Source organism: Andrena cerasifolii, chromosome 16 (assembly GCF_050908995.1).
Source record: "Andrena cerasifolii isolate SP2316 chromosome 16, iyAndCera1_principal, whole genome shotgun sequence".
NCBI lineage: Eukaryota > Metazoa > Arthropoda > Insecta > Hymenoptera > Andrenidae > Andrena > Andrena cerasifolii.
The window spans coordinates 10,796,371-10,812,632 of NC_135133.1; the positions used below are offsets into that span (position 1 = coordinate 10,796,371).

General features: G+C 51.2%; 2 protein-coding genes across 2 annotated transcripts in view; both read right to left on the bottom strand.

Moving 5' to 3' along the window:
- Nucleotides 1-3,637, bottom strand: part of Rpl30 (ribosomal protein L30) — a 191,866-nt gene extending 188,229 nt beyond the window's left edge. Inside the window, exon 1 of the mRNA XM_076829007.1 lies at nt 3,628-3,637. The gene's annotated coding sequence lies outside the window, so the exon portion shown is untranslated. The remainder of the gene's footprint in view (nt 1-3,627) is intronic.
- Nucleotides 1-14,219, bottom strand: part of LOC143377571 (uncharacterized) — a 137,841-nt gene extending 123,622 nt beyond the window's left edge. The window contains exon 1 of the mRNA XM_076828999.1: nt 13,349-14,219. Coding sequence (XP_076685114.1) covers nt 13,349-13,724 — 376 coding nt within the window. The 5' untranslated portion in view covers nt 13,725-14,219. The remainder of the gene's footprint in view (nt 1-13,348) is intronic.
- Nucleotides 14,220-16,262: the final 2,043 nt, after the last annotated feature.

The following is a 16,262-nucleotide window of genomic DNA, read 5'->3' on the forward strand; positions in this document are numbered from 1 at the left end:
ATCGCAGCCTGCCAGTGCAAGCCCGCGACGAGGCGTGTTTTGATCTTGGCCGAAAGATATGCCAGGATTCAGACGTTCCGCCGCCCAAGAAAACTCATCTTGCCTCGGGATCCCGAGCTTTCACCCAACTCGAACCGTGTCGCTCCGAATTACGTACACTTTCTGACGAACTTTTCACCACTAGGCTGAGATCTGTCTTGACTCGGAGGAGACTCGAGAGATCCAATTTCAAATGCTGAAGATGCAAGGGAGGAGGCTTCCCAGAAATCTGAACACGATTTTGAAAAATCGCGAATAGAAGAGGCGAAGAGTGTGAGATTTTAGTCGAGCGTGTCTATCGATCGTCGAGGACCTTGATGCGCCGTATCGTTCTGTACGGTCGGTCGGTCGGTCGGTCTCATGCTGGAAGCTTTGTCACTCGAAGCACGTACTCGGGGCAAGGACCGACGCCGCAAGCTCTCCTGCCTCTCTCTTTCTCTCCTCTCCTCCCTCTTGCTCGCTCTTATCGCCCTACCTTTCTAACAACGCGCCATTGTGTTCCGCCACGCTGGAACCCTGTATATTCCTTCACGCTATGGATTTTCCGAAAGCGTTTCGCTGCTTCGCGAGCACGCCGTGCCTCCTCGCCTCGCCTCGCCGTGCCCTTTTTCCTCGGCTCCGTCATCAAACTTACCGCGATAGATCGAGAACCGCGCGAATCGTGCGGAAAATGTCATTGAAAGCTCTGAAAGCCGTCTCCCGCCGCGCCGTCGCGTCGACTGGACGTCTTTGTTGGCTTCTTCGAATGCTTGATCTTCGCCATGAGCGTCGATTCTACGATCGTCTGGCGTGTCCATCATCGATCACGATATCGCTCGTTAATAATCGGATGACCGAATCATACGTTTCCGCGAATCGCGTTGCAAAGCCGCAAACGCGTCGGCGAGCGTCGACACGTCCGACGCAAACAGACACCTGGTGCGACTCGTCTCCGCAGTGACGCCATTGCTACTCGCGGGAACGGAGACGCGAGCACCAAAATGAGCAAGCGAGCGGACGACAGTGACGGTTCGATTCGGTCGTGCGAACGGACGGAAGCCTATCGAATGAGTCAGACGCGGCTGAATCCGCGGGATGCTAAACAATGCCTAGCAACCGACCGACCGAAACCGACAATGGAACACGGACTGTCGCCGATGGAGGTCACATCACCGATCCGTCACCAAACACGTCCACCCAGTGTCTCTTCAACGTCTAAGTAGGTCTACGGGCGAGACGAATCTCCAAGCAACAAACCAGCGACGAGTAATTGAGACATTTCAACCCAATTGCGCCGCGATCATTTTCCCAGGTTTCGACGAGCAGGGACGCTAAGTAGTCGCTCCGCTGGAATTCTAGACCGCGTGCATTCCTAGACTTGGAACGCAGCCCACGATCGGTTGCCTGCTCCCCCACGACGCGGACGCGGACGCGGACGCGTCCTGGAAATCTCGACATTGTTCGATCGGCGCGGCGCAAAACATAGCTTGTCATCTTCCACGGAATGTCCCGCGAGAGGCTTGGACGCGGCAGCGCGATACCGAGCTCGTTACCGGTCCGCCTTCGTCGCGAATTATGAAGTTCTTAGAGTCGGTCGGCTCGTTTTTTCGGTCCACTCGGCCGCGAGGTGTTATTCGCGGGCGCAGCAGGTTGCAGCTCGCTGGCTGTTATTTAATCTTCGGAGAGCTCGTTATCCGATAATTATAAGGCCCCCGTCGTATCGGGCGACGAGTTTTTAGCCGTCGCAATGAGTTTTTTCTCACGGCCGAGACGGGAGGCGCGATGTTGTTTCGAGACACCGTGTATGTTTGGAATGACGGTCTCCTCCTGATACGGTAGACCCTTCCTCCTCTGCTCGCTTGGTCCCCCACAGCCCAGACACCGTAGATTTCAGATAGGTAGGCATACGTAAATAGGTATGTGTACGCTCGCGCGCGTACACCTACCGACATGCCTACCTATACGTCGCTGCCGTGTGCGGGAAGAACATTCGATGCGTAAGGTGGCCGAATCGATAGCCTCACTTTTGTCCCATTGAAATTCCCTTTAAAATTCGAAACACGAACAACCCGAGCCCGTGTCCCATCGACGTTGCCCTGCGAGGCGAGGCCGCGGCCGCGGGCGTCTTAAGGGGGTATACCCGTTTGAACCCTCGGAAAATGTGTACATTTTGTGGATTTTTTTACAAGTCAACGGCTTGATGAAGATTTCCCGTTTTTTTTTTTACTATCTTTACATAGTATTATGAACTATTTAAAAAAAAAGTTTCAGTTAAAAAACTATTGTTTTTCGGAAGTTACGCATAGGTACATATCCGTAAGTCTCTCGACTGCGGTCAACCAATTCACTTCCAATTTTACATGCAGGATCATAATAAGATTCCACATCGTCCAACTAGGGTTTGTTTTATTTCGATTCCCCGTTTATTATTTATAAAGAAAAAAGGTGGCCTTTTCTCTTAGAAAAATGTAACTTTATCTTTGATCTCCCACCATTTCTTTATTTTTTAAAATTTTCAGAATCGGCCCCGTTGGATGATAGCTATTGACATACTTTATAAGAAGATTTTATTGTTTTTGATTTCAGACACGACATACAGCTGTTTTCAGGCCCACCGTTTAGCTGTCTAAAATCGAGAGACTTTCGGATATGTATGCATAACTTCCGAAACACAATAGATTTTTAACTGAAACTTTTTTTTTAAGTAGTTCATAATACTATGTAAAGATAGTAAAAAAAAACGGGAAATCTTCATGAAGCCGTTGACTTGTAAAAAAATCCACAAAATGTACACATTTTCCGAGGATTCAAACGAGTATACACCCTTAAGGCCGACGAGAGGAACACGCCTCGACATCGGGGAGGCTTTCTCCGATTCCATGGCCGTGTTATCCCTTTCAAAATCCAGCCAGAGGACAAACCTTCCAAGCTTCCAACAGACACCGCAGGAAAGGGTCCAAGGAACGGTGGTTCCAGCCGCGGTATCGTTAAATTCGATCCCGCGCGCGTAGAAAGTGTCTCGCGGCGCTAGAACCACGCTTTCTCGTTGTTCCGGAATTTTATTAACTTCCCTTCCCACGATTACAGCACGACGCGCGGAATTCGCCGGCAATGGTGATGCCGCGCGCTGGCAGGAAATAATGAAGCGATATCCGGAATGGAGAAAAAATTACCGGCGTATTAGCAGAAGCCTGCGGGGGGTCGTTGATGTAGAGGAAGCAGAGGGAGAGGAGAAAGAGCGAGTGATATCCATAACCGTGCGCCATACGTCGCCACGGGTTGCTGGTGTACGACCTAACTGGAGGTCCCTATTGGCCAATAACGCCCTTCTTCGTAACATAGTGGCACAATAACGTAGGTTCTTTATGCGAGTGCAGGGCAAATAGATCACATTGCTGACTAATAAGCCCGCTGGTGCCACGGTGCGACGAGACCCGATGCTGCTCTCTCCCTCGTTCCTTCTGTCTTTCTTCTTTCCCAGCCGACTCTCTGCCTCTCTAGTTGTCGACCGTTCCCCGCTTTTTCCCCGTTTTCTTCCTAAATTCCTGCCGTCTATCAATAGCGTTAGGAGTAGTCGTCTCGCGCAGGGGGGTGTCCAGCATTGTCATGGTAATGCCGCTGGCAATCGATCCGCCTCATTATGTCGCCAAACCCACAAGGAAAAGCCCGCAGTCACCCGAGACCCCGTGAACTCTGACTTCCTTGTTTTCATGGGAATCCGGGGAATCGGCTGCGCCGCGAGTCCAAAAGGTCGGGCTGAATGGCACCACCGAACTTTGCCCCGAGAACTTTTCTGTCCGAAACTCGTCAAAGTGTAATCGTCGTGCCGCGTTACGACGGATTTCGCATCCTTTCGCCTTTTAGCGTCCGCAGGCCTTTAGCTACCGTCTACCGCGCAGTCCGACAAAGCGCCAAGGTGTCGAGGGTGGATTTGTAGGATGGACCGTCGTAATCGTTCCAACGGCGAGGTCAACGACGAAGATACGAGCGATAAGATCGAGGATAGGTCGAGGGAGTGCCGCTGCCGAGGGAATCCGGAGAGCGCGGAGCCGTCAGTCTATATTAAATCGCAGAGAACGGTAATACTTCGAAACTCTGAGCGCCTCTCGATTACCGGGCTAATTATCTGGCGCAGCACGATAGGGCAACCCCATCTTCCAGAGATGGAATTGCCGTTTCCACCGTCCTTCGAGTCACCGAAATCCTCGGCTACCCTCCGCCGAGGTCATTGTTACGTCGTTACTACCCTTTAGTACGGTCCTCGAGGCAATTTCGGTGGAGGACGACAGCTACGATTTCCTCCACCCTGGCATGGCTGACCGAATACAGATTTCGCCGCGAAATCGATCAGCCGTTTCGATCGACAGGCCGCTCTAATGGTCAACGGGGGAGACAGACCTTCTTCGACACGATACAGAGAACCGAAACTGTTACCCAATTGCGACCGAACGCTCCCTTTAACGCGCTAATTCGCCCGCTTCCAAGTCTCGAACGAACCTAGGACTCGGCCAAGGATCCTGCGTTCGTTGAAAATATCCGAGTTTAGGCGAATTTAGGCAGGCGTATCGCAGTAGGTGGCAGAGCTAAGCCAGGCAGGCAGCAATCAATACTGTTTCGGTATTACGGTAGAAACACTCTCTCTCCGAAACAGCCTACGTTTCGCTTCGGACTCGAGCGAGAGCAGGAGAGAGGAGAAGACGAAGGGACCAAGAGGCCAAGGGGGTGGCCAGGGAGAAAGAAAGAGAGACAAGAGAGACAACAAGAGCATCGTGGGAGAGAAGAGAGAGGCCAGCTCGCTGAAAGCAAGAAGGAAAAGGACGGAGGTAGGAGGGGAGAGGGCTCCGACCACGTTTCGTGGTCCGCATACTGATAGGTCCAGTCGTACGTACGGAGAGAGCGCGCTGCCAGAGCCCAAAACAGACCTCTCTCGCCGTCTTTGGTAAAACTCGAGTACCGAGTGGAAAATAGCAGGACGCCCGAAATCCTCGGAAATTCGGGCATCGCCAGCTTTCATATCGACGAAGAGAAACATATCCCTATGGGCAGGCTCTACGCGCATAACGGGAACGTAAAATCTTTCGAATTGAAGTTCTCGCTACGGCTGGGCTGTTTGAATCCGGTTGCCTTTTCGAAGCGACGCACAGGCCAAAGGGGGGCAGGAGATTTTTGGGTGGAGGTTCGTGCAAACGGGCGCAGGTAGCCCGAAGCTATGGGGTTGAAAGAGGTGGGGGAGGGTCAGGAGACCCTCTGCCTCTCGGTCTATTTCGCGAGCGTAGCTCGCACGGCTGGTAAGTGGGTACCCACTTCTGAATTGGCTCCCCTCGTTCCACTCGTTGGATCATCGTCGTTCGCCGAAAATTCGATCATTATGATTGCTTATGATGTAAATGATGCCCCGCGGCAGCAATTGTTTCCGTCAGAACGAGCCCGTGGGGCTGCGGGTCCCGACGTTGTCGCGTCGTGGCGAACGCTCGGACGAGGCCATGGGTCGCGTCCTCGAGCACCGTACAAAGGCCCCCAATCGCTTGGCAAATGGGGTTCGACAGGCTGGCCGAAGCAGGTGCAAGGAAATCTTTCCCCGTGCACCAGCCAGCCATCAAGATTTCCAAGGAAATCTCAACCGTCCAACGCACCATCCGTAGGTGGCCGTGCAGCGTGCAACGCTCTATCGATACGGGAGTTTCCAGGAGAATAGGAACACGCCCGGAGGGTTGGATCCCGTCTAATTTGCCCTTGGCTTCTTTACGACCGTAATTTTAAATTCCGGTGAAAAAAGCAAACTATATTTAGGCGTTCTCCTTAAATAGGCCGAGGGGATCGTTCCGCGTTAGCTCGGGAGATCGGTTCGAGTGGAGTGGAAGCGAGCCGAACTACTTGATCCTGCGGCCCGCGAAATCGACGCAAAATATACGAGAAACGTTGCACGGTGTTCGGGAGAACGGAGATGTACGGGCTAGCCGCCTGTTACGGTAATTTCACGGTACGACGTCTATTCCTGCGGTCTGCGGAGGAGCAGGACTAATTTCATTAGGGATAAAGATCATCATTATTTCGCGACCGTCCCGAAAATTGCCGGCGTGCCTCTCTTTTTCGCGATACGACTTCGGGACGGTCGTCTTTCGAGCTTCCAACCATAGCTCGGGGCCAGGCCGGGCCTGCGCAACGTGTTGTCCTTATTGCGGCTTTGGAGAGCAGAAGAGAGTCGGGTTTTAGCAACAATGTACCGTAGGCGGACACTAGAGCTGTTCGAGTACTCGGAAAAAGCGAGCTGGAAGAGAGGCGAGAACTCGAATTTTTTCGAGCGGCTCGAATAGAACCGCTGTACCGAACAGTCCGGTGTGTCGAGTAGTTTGAAGCTTGAATGTTTCGAATATTTTAGAATACGTTTATATACTGGATAATGGTTCGAAATTATTAATATTATTATTTCGACTTTATTACTCGTTAAACAGAAAATATAGTACATAAGGAGAAAGTAAGATACGAGTAAAGGCGAGGCCGCAGTAATAATGTGAGTAATTAAAATGTAAACTGCAAATGAAAGTATTCTCTAACTACTGAAAATAAATAAAGTCGAAATAATAATAATAATAATTACAAACCATTATCCAGTTTATAAACATATTCTAAAATACTCGACACACCGGACTGTTCGGTACTTTCGGCCCGCTCGGTCCGAATTTCAAGCTACTCGAATATTCGAGTACTCGAACAGCCCTAGCGGACACTGTCCGAGGCTTGACTTGCAGCTAGTAGGAGACGAAGAATTCAGAAGATTGAAGAAAAAGAAGTGCGTAACGCGAGCGCAAGCCAACAGGTTCGCGTCGCGCCAAGCGGATCCGTGCCGAGCCGAACCGAACCGAGCCAAACGGCGTCACGCACGTCACGGCACGTCACGTAACGTCGGGGACCGTCGCGTCGAATGGATCGGCAGGAACGAATCTCGCATCCGGTTGGCGGCGTACACGTCGTACGATCGCGATAAATCGACAGTCGATCGAGCGTCACGTAACTCACGTACGCGAGAGCAAGCTTGGCAGTCGGGTTTTTCTTCGACTGGCAGCCCAGTGTCCGGCGCTGACTGATCGAAGGAATCCTCGGCGAACGCACGGGCACGGGCACGGGCACGGGAACGGGAATAGGAACGGGAACGGTGGACGAAACGGTGGCCGCGGGAAAGTAGGCGCGCGCGCTCGGCGACGCATTCCCGCGGATTTTTCCGCGTCAGGAAACGCCAGAAAAGTCGGCGACGCGACGTCGCTCAACACCGCATCGCCGATAATTGCGGACTCCCCGAGCACGGACGGCAACTTGCGCGGATTGCTGAAATTGCGAGACTACCTGTCGCGTGGAAAAGTTGGCTCGCTCGCGCACGAGCGTGCCACCGAGAAGAGGCTACCCCACGGGATTGAATTGCAAATTGGCCGGCGAAACGAAAGCTTATTACGGAGCTGCCAGAGAGCGACAGAGAATCGACGCGAAGAAGCGACGCGATTCCTGACGGGAAATTAAGCTGGCTGCCTCCCCTTCTTCGTTCCTAATTAAACCAAGAAATCAACGACATCGATACCGTTTGACCGCACGATTTCGTCACTCCTAACTGGCGGCGATCGTTACGCCGAGCCGAACAAGTTATTATTTCTGCGAGCTCCGGGATTTATGCCCGACCCGTGACGGACTAAAAAATCTTGCGCAACTCGGCGCAAAGCGGGAACACGTCCGCGTCGTCGTGCGAATCGCGATTGAGAGTGCCGCCTGCGCACAGTAGAGGCTCGTACACGCGAACCGATCGAAGACAAGACCGACAGAGGCCGGTCGTCGATCCGTTATTGCTTATTATCTATCGCCCGGCCGAGCTGCCTTCGTCGCCTTCGTTCCCTTCGATCGCGGCTTCGCCGACTAATTGTTCCCTCTAATTGACGAAGTTCTCAGGCTCGGACGTCCGCCGCGCCACGCCGCCTTCCCGCCAGTCCCCGTTTTTTCTCTTTTATTTGCCGCCGAGGGAAAAGAAACGGGAGCCCGAGCGCCGCGCCGCGCCGGCCGTCGTGCTCGGGAATTCGTTCCTGCACCAGCGCGGTTTCTCCTCCCCAAATCGAGTTTGAAACACGATCAACGAGATTCATTTCCGGGACAAATCGTCGAGCGATCAAAAAGAGTCGAGGAGAATCGAAGAGAGGAGAGAGAATAACCGAAACCAGGGCTACTCGCAGGCGTGAGAAACTCGAAGAGCGCGAACAGGAGTGGACGATTAATCGCTCCCTTAACGGGAATTAAGATATCAAGAGTTACGATGCGGTGGGTAATGAGAGTGGAAAAGTATCGTGCCGCGGCACAATTTCGCGGTTATTTTTCGCGTGCCCCGCCGATGCAAGAGCAACGCTTATGGAGAAAGCGACAACGCTACACCCACGCACCCCGAGTAACAATTAAGGTAGAGAGGCAACGATATCGTTGATTCGCTTCGCTCGCGTGACAAACTCGCCCCCGTGATAGCTCACGTGACAGTTGAACGGCTCGCGAATTTTTGCTACAAATCGCGCTTCCGCGATCGTTGATGTCGCCTCGAGTTTTATCGCGCGGCCATCCGCGCGGAGTGCTAGCGTGGTGAAACTCGGTGAAAACGCGGAAAACTCGCAGCCTCGCGTCCAACGCGACCCGCTTGCGCCGGGAATAAACTCGGCTGCGCGGAAGTTGGATGGAATTGTTCCCGACACGAAACTCGTCGTCGTCGGAGTGGTGAATTTCACGCGACGCGTCGTTCCGTCTCGTTTCCGATTCGTGAAAGAAATCAACGGGGGTCACGCGACAACGCGATCGCCGTGGAAGACGTGAAGCAATTACCGTGTAGTATAGACTATACACTATAGAGTCACATACAGTATAGACTGTGGAGTATAGGGGATGGCTGTAAAGCTCTTGCCTAAAACGCGGCTCGAACCGTCCCGCGACATTTGTCTCCAACTACCCTCTCCGACCGTTCGAATTCGAATTCGACACGAAGCAAGCAAGCGCTAGGTAGACGCGCGCGCATTGCGGACGACAGCTGTCAAATAAATGTTAAAAAAAAAAAAGCGCTAGCAGAGCGAAATTTCGAGTGGGACGCGAGCGAAGAGGGGTGCGTGCCCACCCCACTGAAACACCCTTAGCCCGCGGGGCAAAAGGCTCTGCACAATTTTTCCACAGCTTCAACTCGCATCGAGCAAAGCATGGTCGATAAGTCATCGTATGCTTTACGCCACTGTCATGGACCACTAAAAATTCCCGAAAGGATGTAACGACGGGATGTTTTAAATACAGGCACCGAATCTAGGTACTTTCGCTGTCCGCGAATAATTGCGTGGAAGACAAGCTGATGGAAAGCGTATTTCACGGTTCCGTTGGAGCCGCGGAGAGGATCGACCTAACGGAAACAAGCCGCGAAGTTTATTCGCATCTGGCCGGTATCCAGATTTTCCCTGAAATAAAAACGGCATAACGCTTCGTTACGTTTGCAGGACGCTCTCCACGAGAACCGGCTGGCTTTTCGAGTTTAACGAAGTAACGGAGACTAGACGTCCCCCGACGACGAGCCGCAGAAGGGCGGCACCGCCAAGGGGCAAATTTTCGAGGGTGGTTTCGCGCGTCAATGGTTTATTAAGAAGCACTTGTTTAAAGGTAGCCCCATTTCGGATCCGACAGCCAATTCGACCGCGACGTCTGTGTCACTCGCCTATACAAATGGATGGAAGGAACGCGGGGGCGGGCGGGATGATAGGGAAGGTCGGCTAGAACGCTGAGACCGACTCACCCCACAACGATCCGTCGTGTCGGCGTAATTGAAGTTATTGCAATATTGTGTCCTGTCAACCCGGCTGTCCTCGGGCCTCCACTTTCTCTATCTCTCCGCTGCTCCTTCTTTCTCGCGCACGCCTCCTCCTAGTCTTTCCTGCTCCTTCGTGTCTACGGACTACAGAGCCTCCGGCTTCTATCGCCTCGTTGCCCTCGGGTTTGCGGCATTCTACATATAACGCGACCACGCCTGCTTTAATCTCCCCGCCGCACAGTGTCGCGGCACGTGTTCAAAAAGCAAAGATTTCAGTTTTTAAATTTTGTATTTCATTTCATAGATTGGTAGTAAACTGTTCTCCGGCATAAGAACATCATAACTTAGTAACATAACTAAAGAATTTAAGGTCAGTAATTACATTCAAAGTCGAATAACCAAACGCAAGCTGCCACAGACTACACAAAGGAAATATTTACCCACTGCATTTTTCTTGTACTTATAAGTTTTTTCCTTTCTTTCTTTTTTGAAAATAAGCAAAATATATTCTTCTTTCGTTTTATTAATTAAAAATTCTTGCATTTAAAGATATGGATACGTACCAGTGGCTCAAATTATTACTTTTTTTGTCGCATCTTCTAACTTCTGGAGAGAATTAAAAAAAAAACCAAACATATCGGTTCTTTCATTTTTTTACTACAATTAGTTCTTTTTAAGCCCTTTAATTTGGTGTAAATTTTATCTGCTCCCGAGTGCTCCCACATAAGAAGAAATACACATAATTAAACGAAAAATTAGACAAATCTGTGCTAGAATATTTATTTTTAAAAGACACTGAGCTTTAAATTCCTTCATATTCAACTGATAGTGATGAAGATGTATAATAAGAATGTATAATTTAAAATTTATTATCAATACGAATTATTTAAAAAACTTAATTATATTTTTTTATAATTGTTTCATATGTTTGTTATCAATTTGTATTTAAAAAATTATATATTTTATTTGTTTTACAAAAGTATGCACGATATGATTAACTAATAAAAATTCTGTTCAAAAATATATTTTAATGAATTATTTTATGTTAAAAATTAATTTTGTTGTGTACAAATGTGATTAACATATCAATTACATGTAAATAACTGTATCTTAATGGAAAATTGATTTTTGATTTTTTTTTCTTATATACTCGTCACACTGTGCGCCGCGCCGGAAAGATAATGCTAGCCGTGTAAAACGCGACGCGGTCGCGAATCGTATCGCGGCGAAACGCGGCCAGACGATTAGAAAACAGGTTAGGGTGTTGCTGGCTGTGAACTAAGAATCCTGATTGCGCGACCAGTTGCCGAAAAAAAAGAGGAGCCCTCCACCGTAAGGACGATCGAAGAAAGGAGACCGTTTGCGCGCTAGTCCTATGTCCCATCCCCCGTGCAGCAGAGGAAATTCAATTCGGGCCGTGAATAACGACTAACAAACCGCAGTTATATCGTAAAAAGCAATGCACCGGGATGAGAATTAATTCTGGCTAGCACTCCACCCACTACCCGAGCCCTTTTTCACTCCTCCTCCCACAGCTCGCGTCTATCCCTTTCCGTCTGCGCCTCTCTTCCCCGCGCGCTCTCTTTCGCCGGCTCTCTCTTGCAACTGGAACGGTCCCAAAATTCAATAAAGGCGAACGAGCACGAGCCCGAGTTCTCCCGCGCCCCGCACAGCCTCGCCACGGCTGGTTTTCGTGCGGGGTAACGCGACTGCGGCGGAGTTAGGATCCCCGGAGTCATCGTGCGAGAAAGGAGAGACCGGGGGACCGAGGGCTGAGGGCGGCATGGTGCATACATTAGCGGGCACGGGGTGGAGGTATTGTCTGAACAAAGGGATCGGCTCGTACCTATCGAAAAGGCGATTAAGCGAGGATAAAGTTATACCCCCCCATCCTACCCTGTCGCCCTGGGTGTCGTCGATTGGTTTTGCGTTAAAATCGCTACCCAGCCGCACGTGTCCCAGGGGCTGCTGATCGATCGCAAGGCCTCTCGATTAATTGAAAAATGGTCCGTTACCGGCGGCCAATGGTCTGCTCTGGGCCTGTTAGCCGCCAGGCTGAGAACTCTGTTCCAACTTCCATGTTTCAAGGGAAAGAAAGCGGGAAGATGACGTGATGCGAAGAGAAAAGCACGTGGCCGACTGCCACGTGGCGGCGCGAAAGTAAAAAAATCGAGATGGCGGAGAACGTACGGCCGTTTCGTGTCGCCCGTTTAATGACCCGTTGGAACGAGCGAATGCGAACGCTTTTCAGCCAGCTACGGATGACGAGATAAAGCACGCCGACCAACGCGAGATACGACCAATTAGCCCGCGTGCCAAGTAGACGATTTAAGCCTGCTCGAGGAGGAGCGGTAGACGCTGGCAACCGGCGTGGCGCGGAGCTGATACGAGATTGTCACGCGGGCGAATTCATATAGCGCGCCAAATCATGCGCTGGACAAACACGGCGTCTGTACCGTCTTTTGTTTTTTTTTTTTTGCGTTCACAACGCTGACTTCAAGTCGATCCTGTTCAATCAGTGTTACCAACCCTACGGATTTTTTATTTTATCTACGGATCTACGGATTGTAAACTGAAATCTACGGATTTTTCAGCTTAAATTATTTAAAACTATTCATACGTATAATTTTAAAACTAAGGTAATTCGTAATTGATAGAACAAAAGATTCTGATTCTGATTAAAGAAATCATTTACTGTTTAATTTGACCCATTGATTTTACGATCCAAACCGCCGATCACTTAATCGCTGGAATTCAAGCTATTATTTTCTAGTTCTACTACCCTGCATTTTGAGCGAGTACAATAGGAATTAGCAAAGTTGATTTCACAACCTTTGCACGTGAACTTTTTTCGTAATTTGTGAATTTTTGTTGCGACAATAATTTTTTTGAAATATAAGATTTCTAGAAAGGATTTGCGAAAGGACGGTTTCCACGAGCAAGGGAATTAGCTTCTTTCATACATGTAATAACTAACACTTATAAAGAAAATCCGTAGATCAACGGATTTTTCAAAGGGGGATCTACGGAATTCTACGGAATTGTTGAACTTTTCTCTACGGATTTTCAAAAATCTGAGTTGACAACACTGCCTGTTCTGTTCTTTTTCGTCCACGAGACGTGCGAGCTATGTAAGCTACGACTGAATAAATACTTTTATATACTTTTCAACCAACAGGAGCGACGACGGATTCCAGCCACGAGAAGTGAAGTGCCTTCTGTTGGCTCGCATATTGCCCGCTCTCGCGCTTAATCTACGACCCATCGTTTGTTTTCTTTCGATTCGCGAGAATAGGGCCGCCCTGGCCTCGTTTCAAGGGACGGACTTAATTTGTTGTCGACGCGATTTATAGAGCAACTTCACGCGCTAACCGCGCCACAGAAAGTATCGCTTTGCATAACTTTTGTTTCGCCCCATCTCTTTCTCAACAAGTAGTAAGTGTACGCATAGAAAAATGATATGGTAAACAGTACTAGAACCCATCACCCGGTCAAGTTCAAAAAGAAAAGAAACATGCGTTCTCGTACAATGTACACTCACCCCACGTGGTCGTTTATCGTCGCAGCTCAACATCCTTTTCACCGTCGACGTCCACCTCCACTTCTTTCTCTCTTCCTCTTCTTTCTTCGTAGCCGCTGGTAGCTTCTGTCTCTCTCCCTCTCTCTCTCTTTCTCTTCTCCTCACCACCACACCACCCCCACTCGTTCTCCATTGACACTCCCTCCCCCTGTGGGAAAGCTCTCTCTCTCTCTGTCTGTCGTGGAGTCTGACGGAGGGCCGCGACGATGGAGGGAGGGACGCGAGATCGGCGACCACGTGACCGACGTGACCGGAACCGCACGAAACGCGGAACCACGTCTCGGTGTCGACCTGGTGGTCGTGGTCCTGGGTCGTGGTCGTCATCGCCCGGCACTCGCGTTCCCGCTCCTCCCCCGCCTCCAGGCCCCCTGGCCCCCTGGCCCCCTCCGCGAGCACAGCTCAGCTCTTTTGCTCGGTTCGAGTCGGTGGAAATCACGAATGCGTACGACCGTAGGACTGCCGCGCGACCCGACTCTTTTTACCCCTGGTCCGTCAGCCGTTCTACCTCCGGGAGAGGACACGTGCCACGACCAGGATTTCCTCCCATTTTCGCGAAAAGGAGCCCAGCTCTCTGTCTGTTTCCCCGAGCGCCGGTGGGAAGCGTGGTGTGCTAGCGACTGCTATCTGCCGCGGAGCGAGTCGGCCGCGGGACTTTGGTATACTGGGAGTATGGTAAGTAGCTACACCCCTGCCACCGCCGCCCCTCCCTCGCTGCCGCACGCCGTTCCCTCGAACGTCCCGAACCCGCGCCTCTCCCCTCTTCAGCACGCGTTCACCCAGCCGATCCTCTACACTCTACACAGTCTACACTCTACACTCTACACTCTACGGTCTACCCCCTCTGACCTCCCTTCCTCCTCCTCACCCTCACCCATGCCCACACCGCCGAACCGACATCGCTACCGACACCAACGAGACCCCCTCACCTCGCCAACCACCCTGCCCAACAGCACGTACCCCCCCTCGTGCCCACGCCGCGTGCGCCTCGCGGAGGCCCCAGGGACGTATCCATCCACCTTTTATTTCGTTTGCTCGTTTCGCGGTTTCGCGGTTCTCATGCCGCTCTCGTTTCCGGCGACCACCCACTTGCGACAGCCTCGCGGTGAAATCCTCGCGACCAGAAGCCTTTCAGGTCCTATCTCTGAACGCGACGGTACGAGCAAGAGATTTCAGGTAGACTTGGAAAGTAATTGATCCCGCAACACACTGCGGAATAATGCGGGAAGGTGTTCTCTCGGGCACGATGATCGAGGTGCACGCACCTGACAGATCGCCACCACTATCGCGGACCGGCAAACGTATAAAAGACAACGTTTGCATGCTAACGTATCTATTATAATGGCGACGTTCCTTCCTCTTTCTCGTCCTCCTTCGCTTCCCCGGCCTCTCCTTTTCTCGAGTCCCTGCCCGCGACCGTCTCTCTCCTCGCTTCACCGTTGCATTCCGTTTCACTTCGACGCGTGCATAAATTACCGCTTTCAAATGCAAAAGTATGAATGAGACAAAGTTTTCCTCGACCAAACTCGTTTCCTCTCCACTTCGACCAGCTTCCCAAGCTTTCGCCTTCCCTCTCCGCCCCCTCGCGATCTCCGATTCTTTCCCTTTCTCCGGCGGATCGTTCGCTACTCCGATGTCCGCACCCGCGATACCCTCCCGAATTCCGTGCTTACGGGTACGCGGCGAATGTCTGCAGCAGTGGAGGTGTGGTGAGGAGTGGAGAGGGTGGGTGGTTTCGGGTGCAAGCAGGCGAAGAACGAGCGGCAGACAGAGGCGCGTATAGCCCCCCCCTAGTTCTAGCGTAAGCGGCCAAGTCGGAGGAGGAACCAGTAGAACGAGAGGAGAGAGAGGGCGTTTATTAGCAATTGTAATGCAAGATCGCGGAATGCATGGGATCCTCGCGATGCCTCGATACGACAGTCCCGGTACGCGTGTTCCTCGTAACACGATTCCCGCTCGCGCGACTATACTTCCAAGGGCTTTGTGCCGGGCTGCTTGTCTCTCGTCAGCTTCTGGAATTGGGATTCCACCGCGGGAAACCGTCGATTCCCGAAAATACCCAACCACCGAGTAAATGTCTGCCGACAGATTGCTCTACCAAGGTCCTCGCGACTCGTCCACTCGCGACTGCATCCACGCTTCTTACGATAAAATTTAGTCAAACGCGTATAATAGTGTCGCCTTATTGTGCTCCATCTCTATTGTGCATCGATTCGTTTAACGACGGCACTCGGCTTTTACGGCGTATGGCAACCGATTTGCTGGACGCTTACGCGACCCGACGTAAATCGAGATTGAGCTCTCCCACCGAAAGACGAACCAATAAAGAATTGCTATATAATTCGTTTAGACTTCTCGCGTCCTCTCTGGCATCCAGCCGTCAGGAGCAAGTCGTATTGGAGGCTCGTAAATTCCGGAAACGGACGCGGAGGCATGGGGGTGTTGCGCCGCGTCGCTCTTCCTGGAAAAAACAAAGCAGATACAAGCGTATGAGCGAAACGAATGAAACTCGAGCGTAATACGTATGCAACTCGTGTCCCATAATCCGTATCTCCGTCTCCCGCGGCCATTTATAGAATAATAGTAATAACGGCGATGCAACGAGGTTCTGCTAATGTCGTCACGTCAAATAGTTATAGTCATCCGGCCCCGTAATAAAAGGGTTGACGCACGCCTGCAGCCCCCCTGGGATCGTAAAGACCACCCTTTGTCGAAATTCGTTCGGAATTGCGCACGTGCGATGGAAAATCTGGATTACGTTGGAGACGCTCGCTTCGTCAACGGAATCGACCGAAGCGAATGCGATCGATTTTCATCCCCGACGCGACTGGAAAAAATTTGCGGCCGATTCTTTCACGACCAATA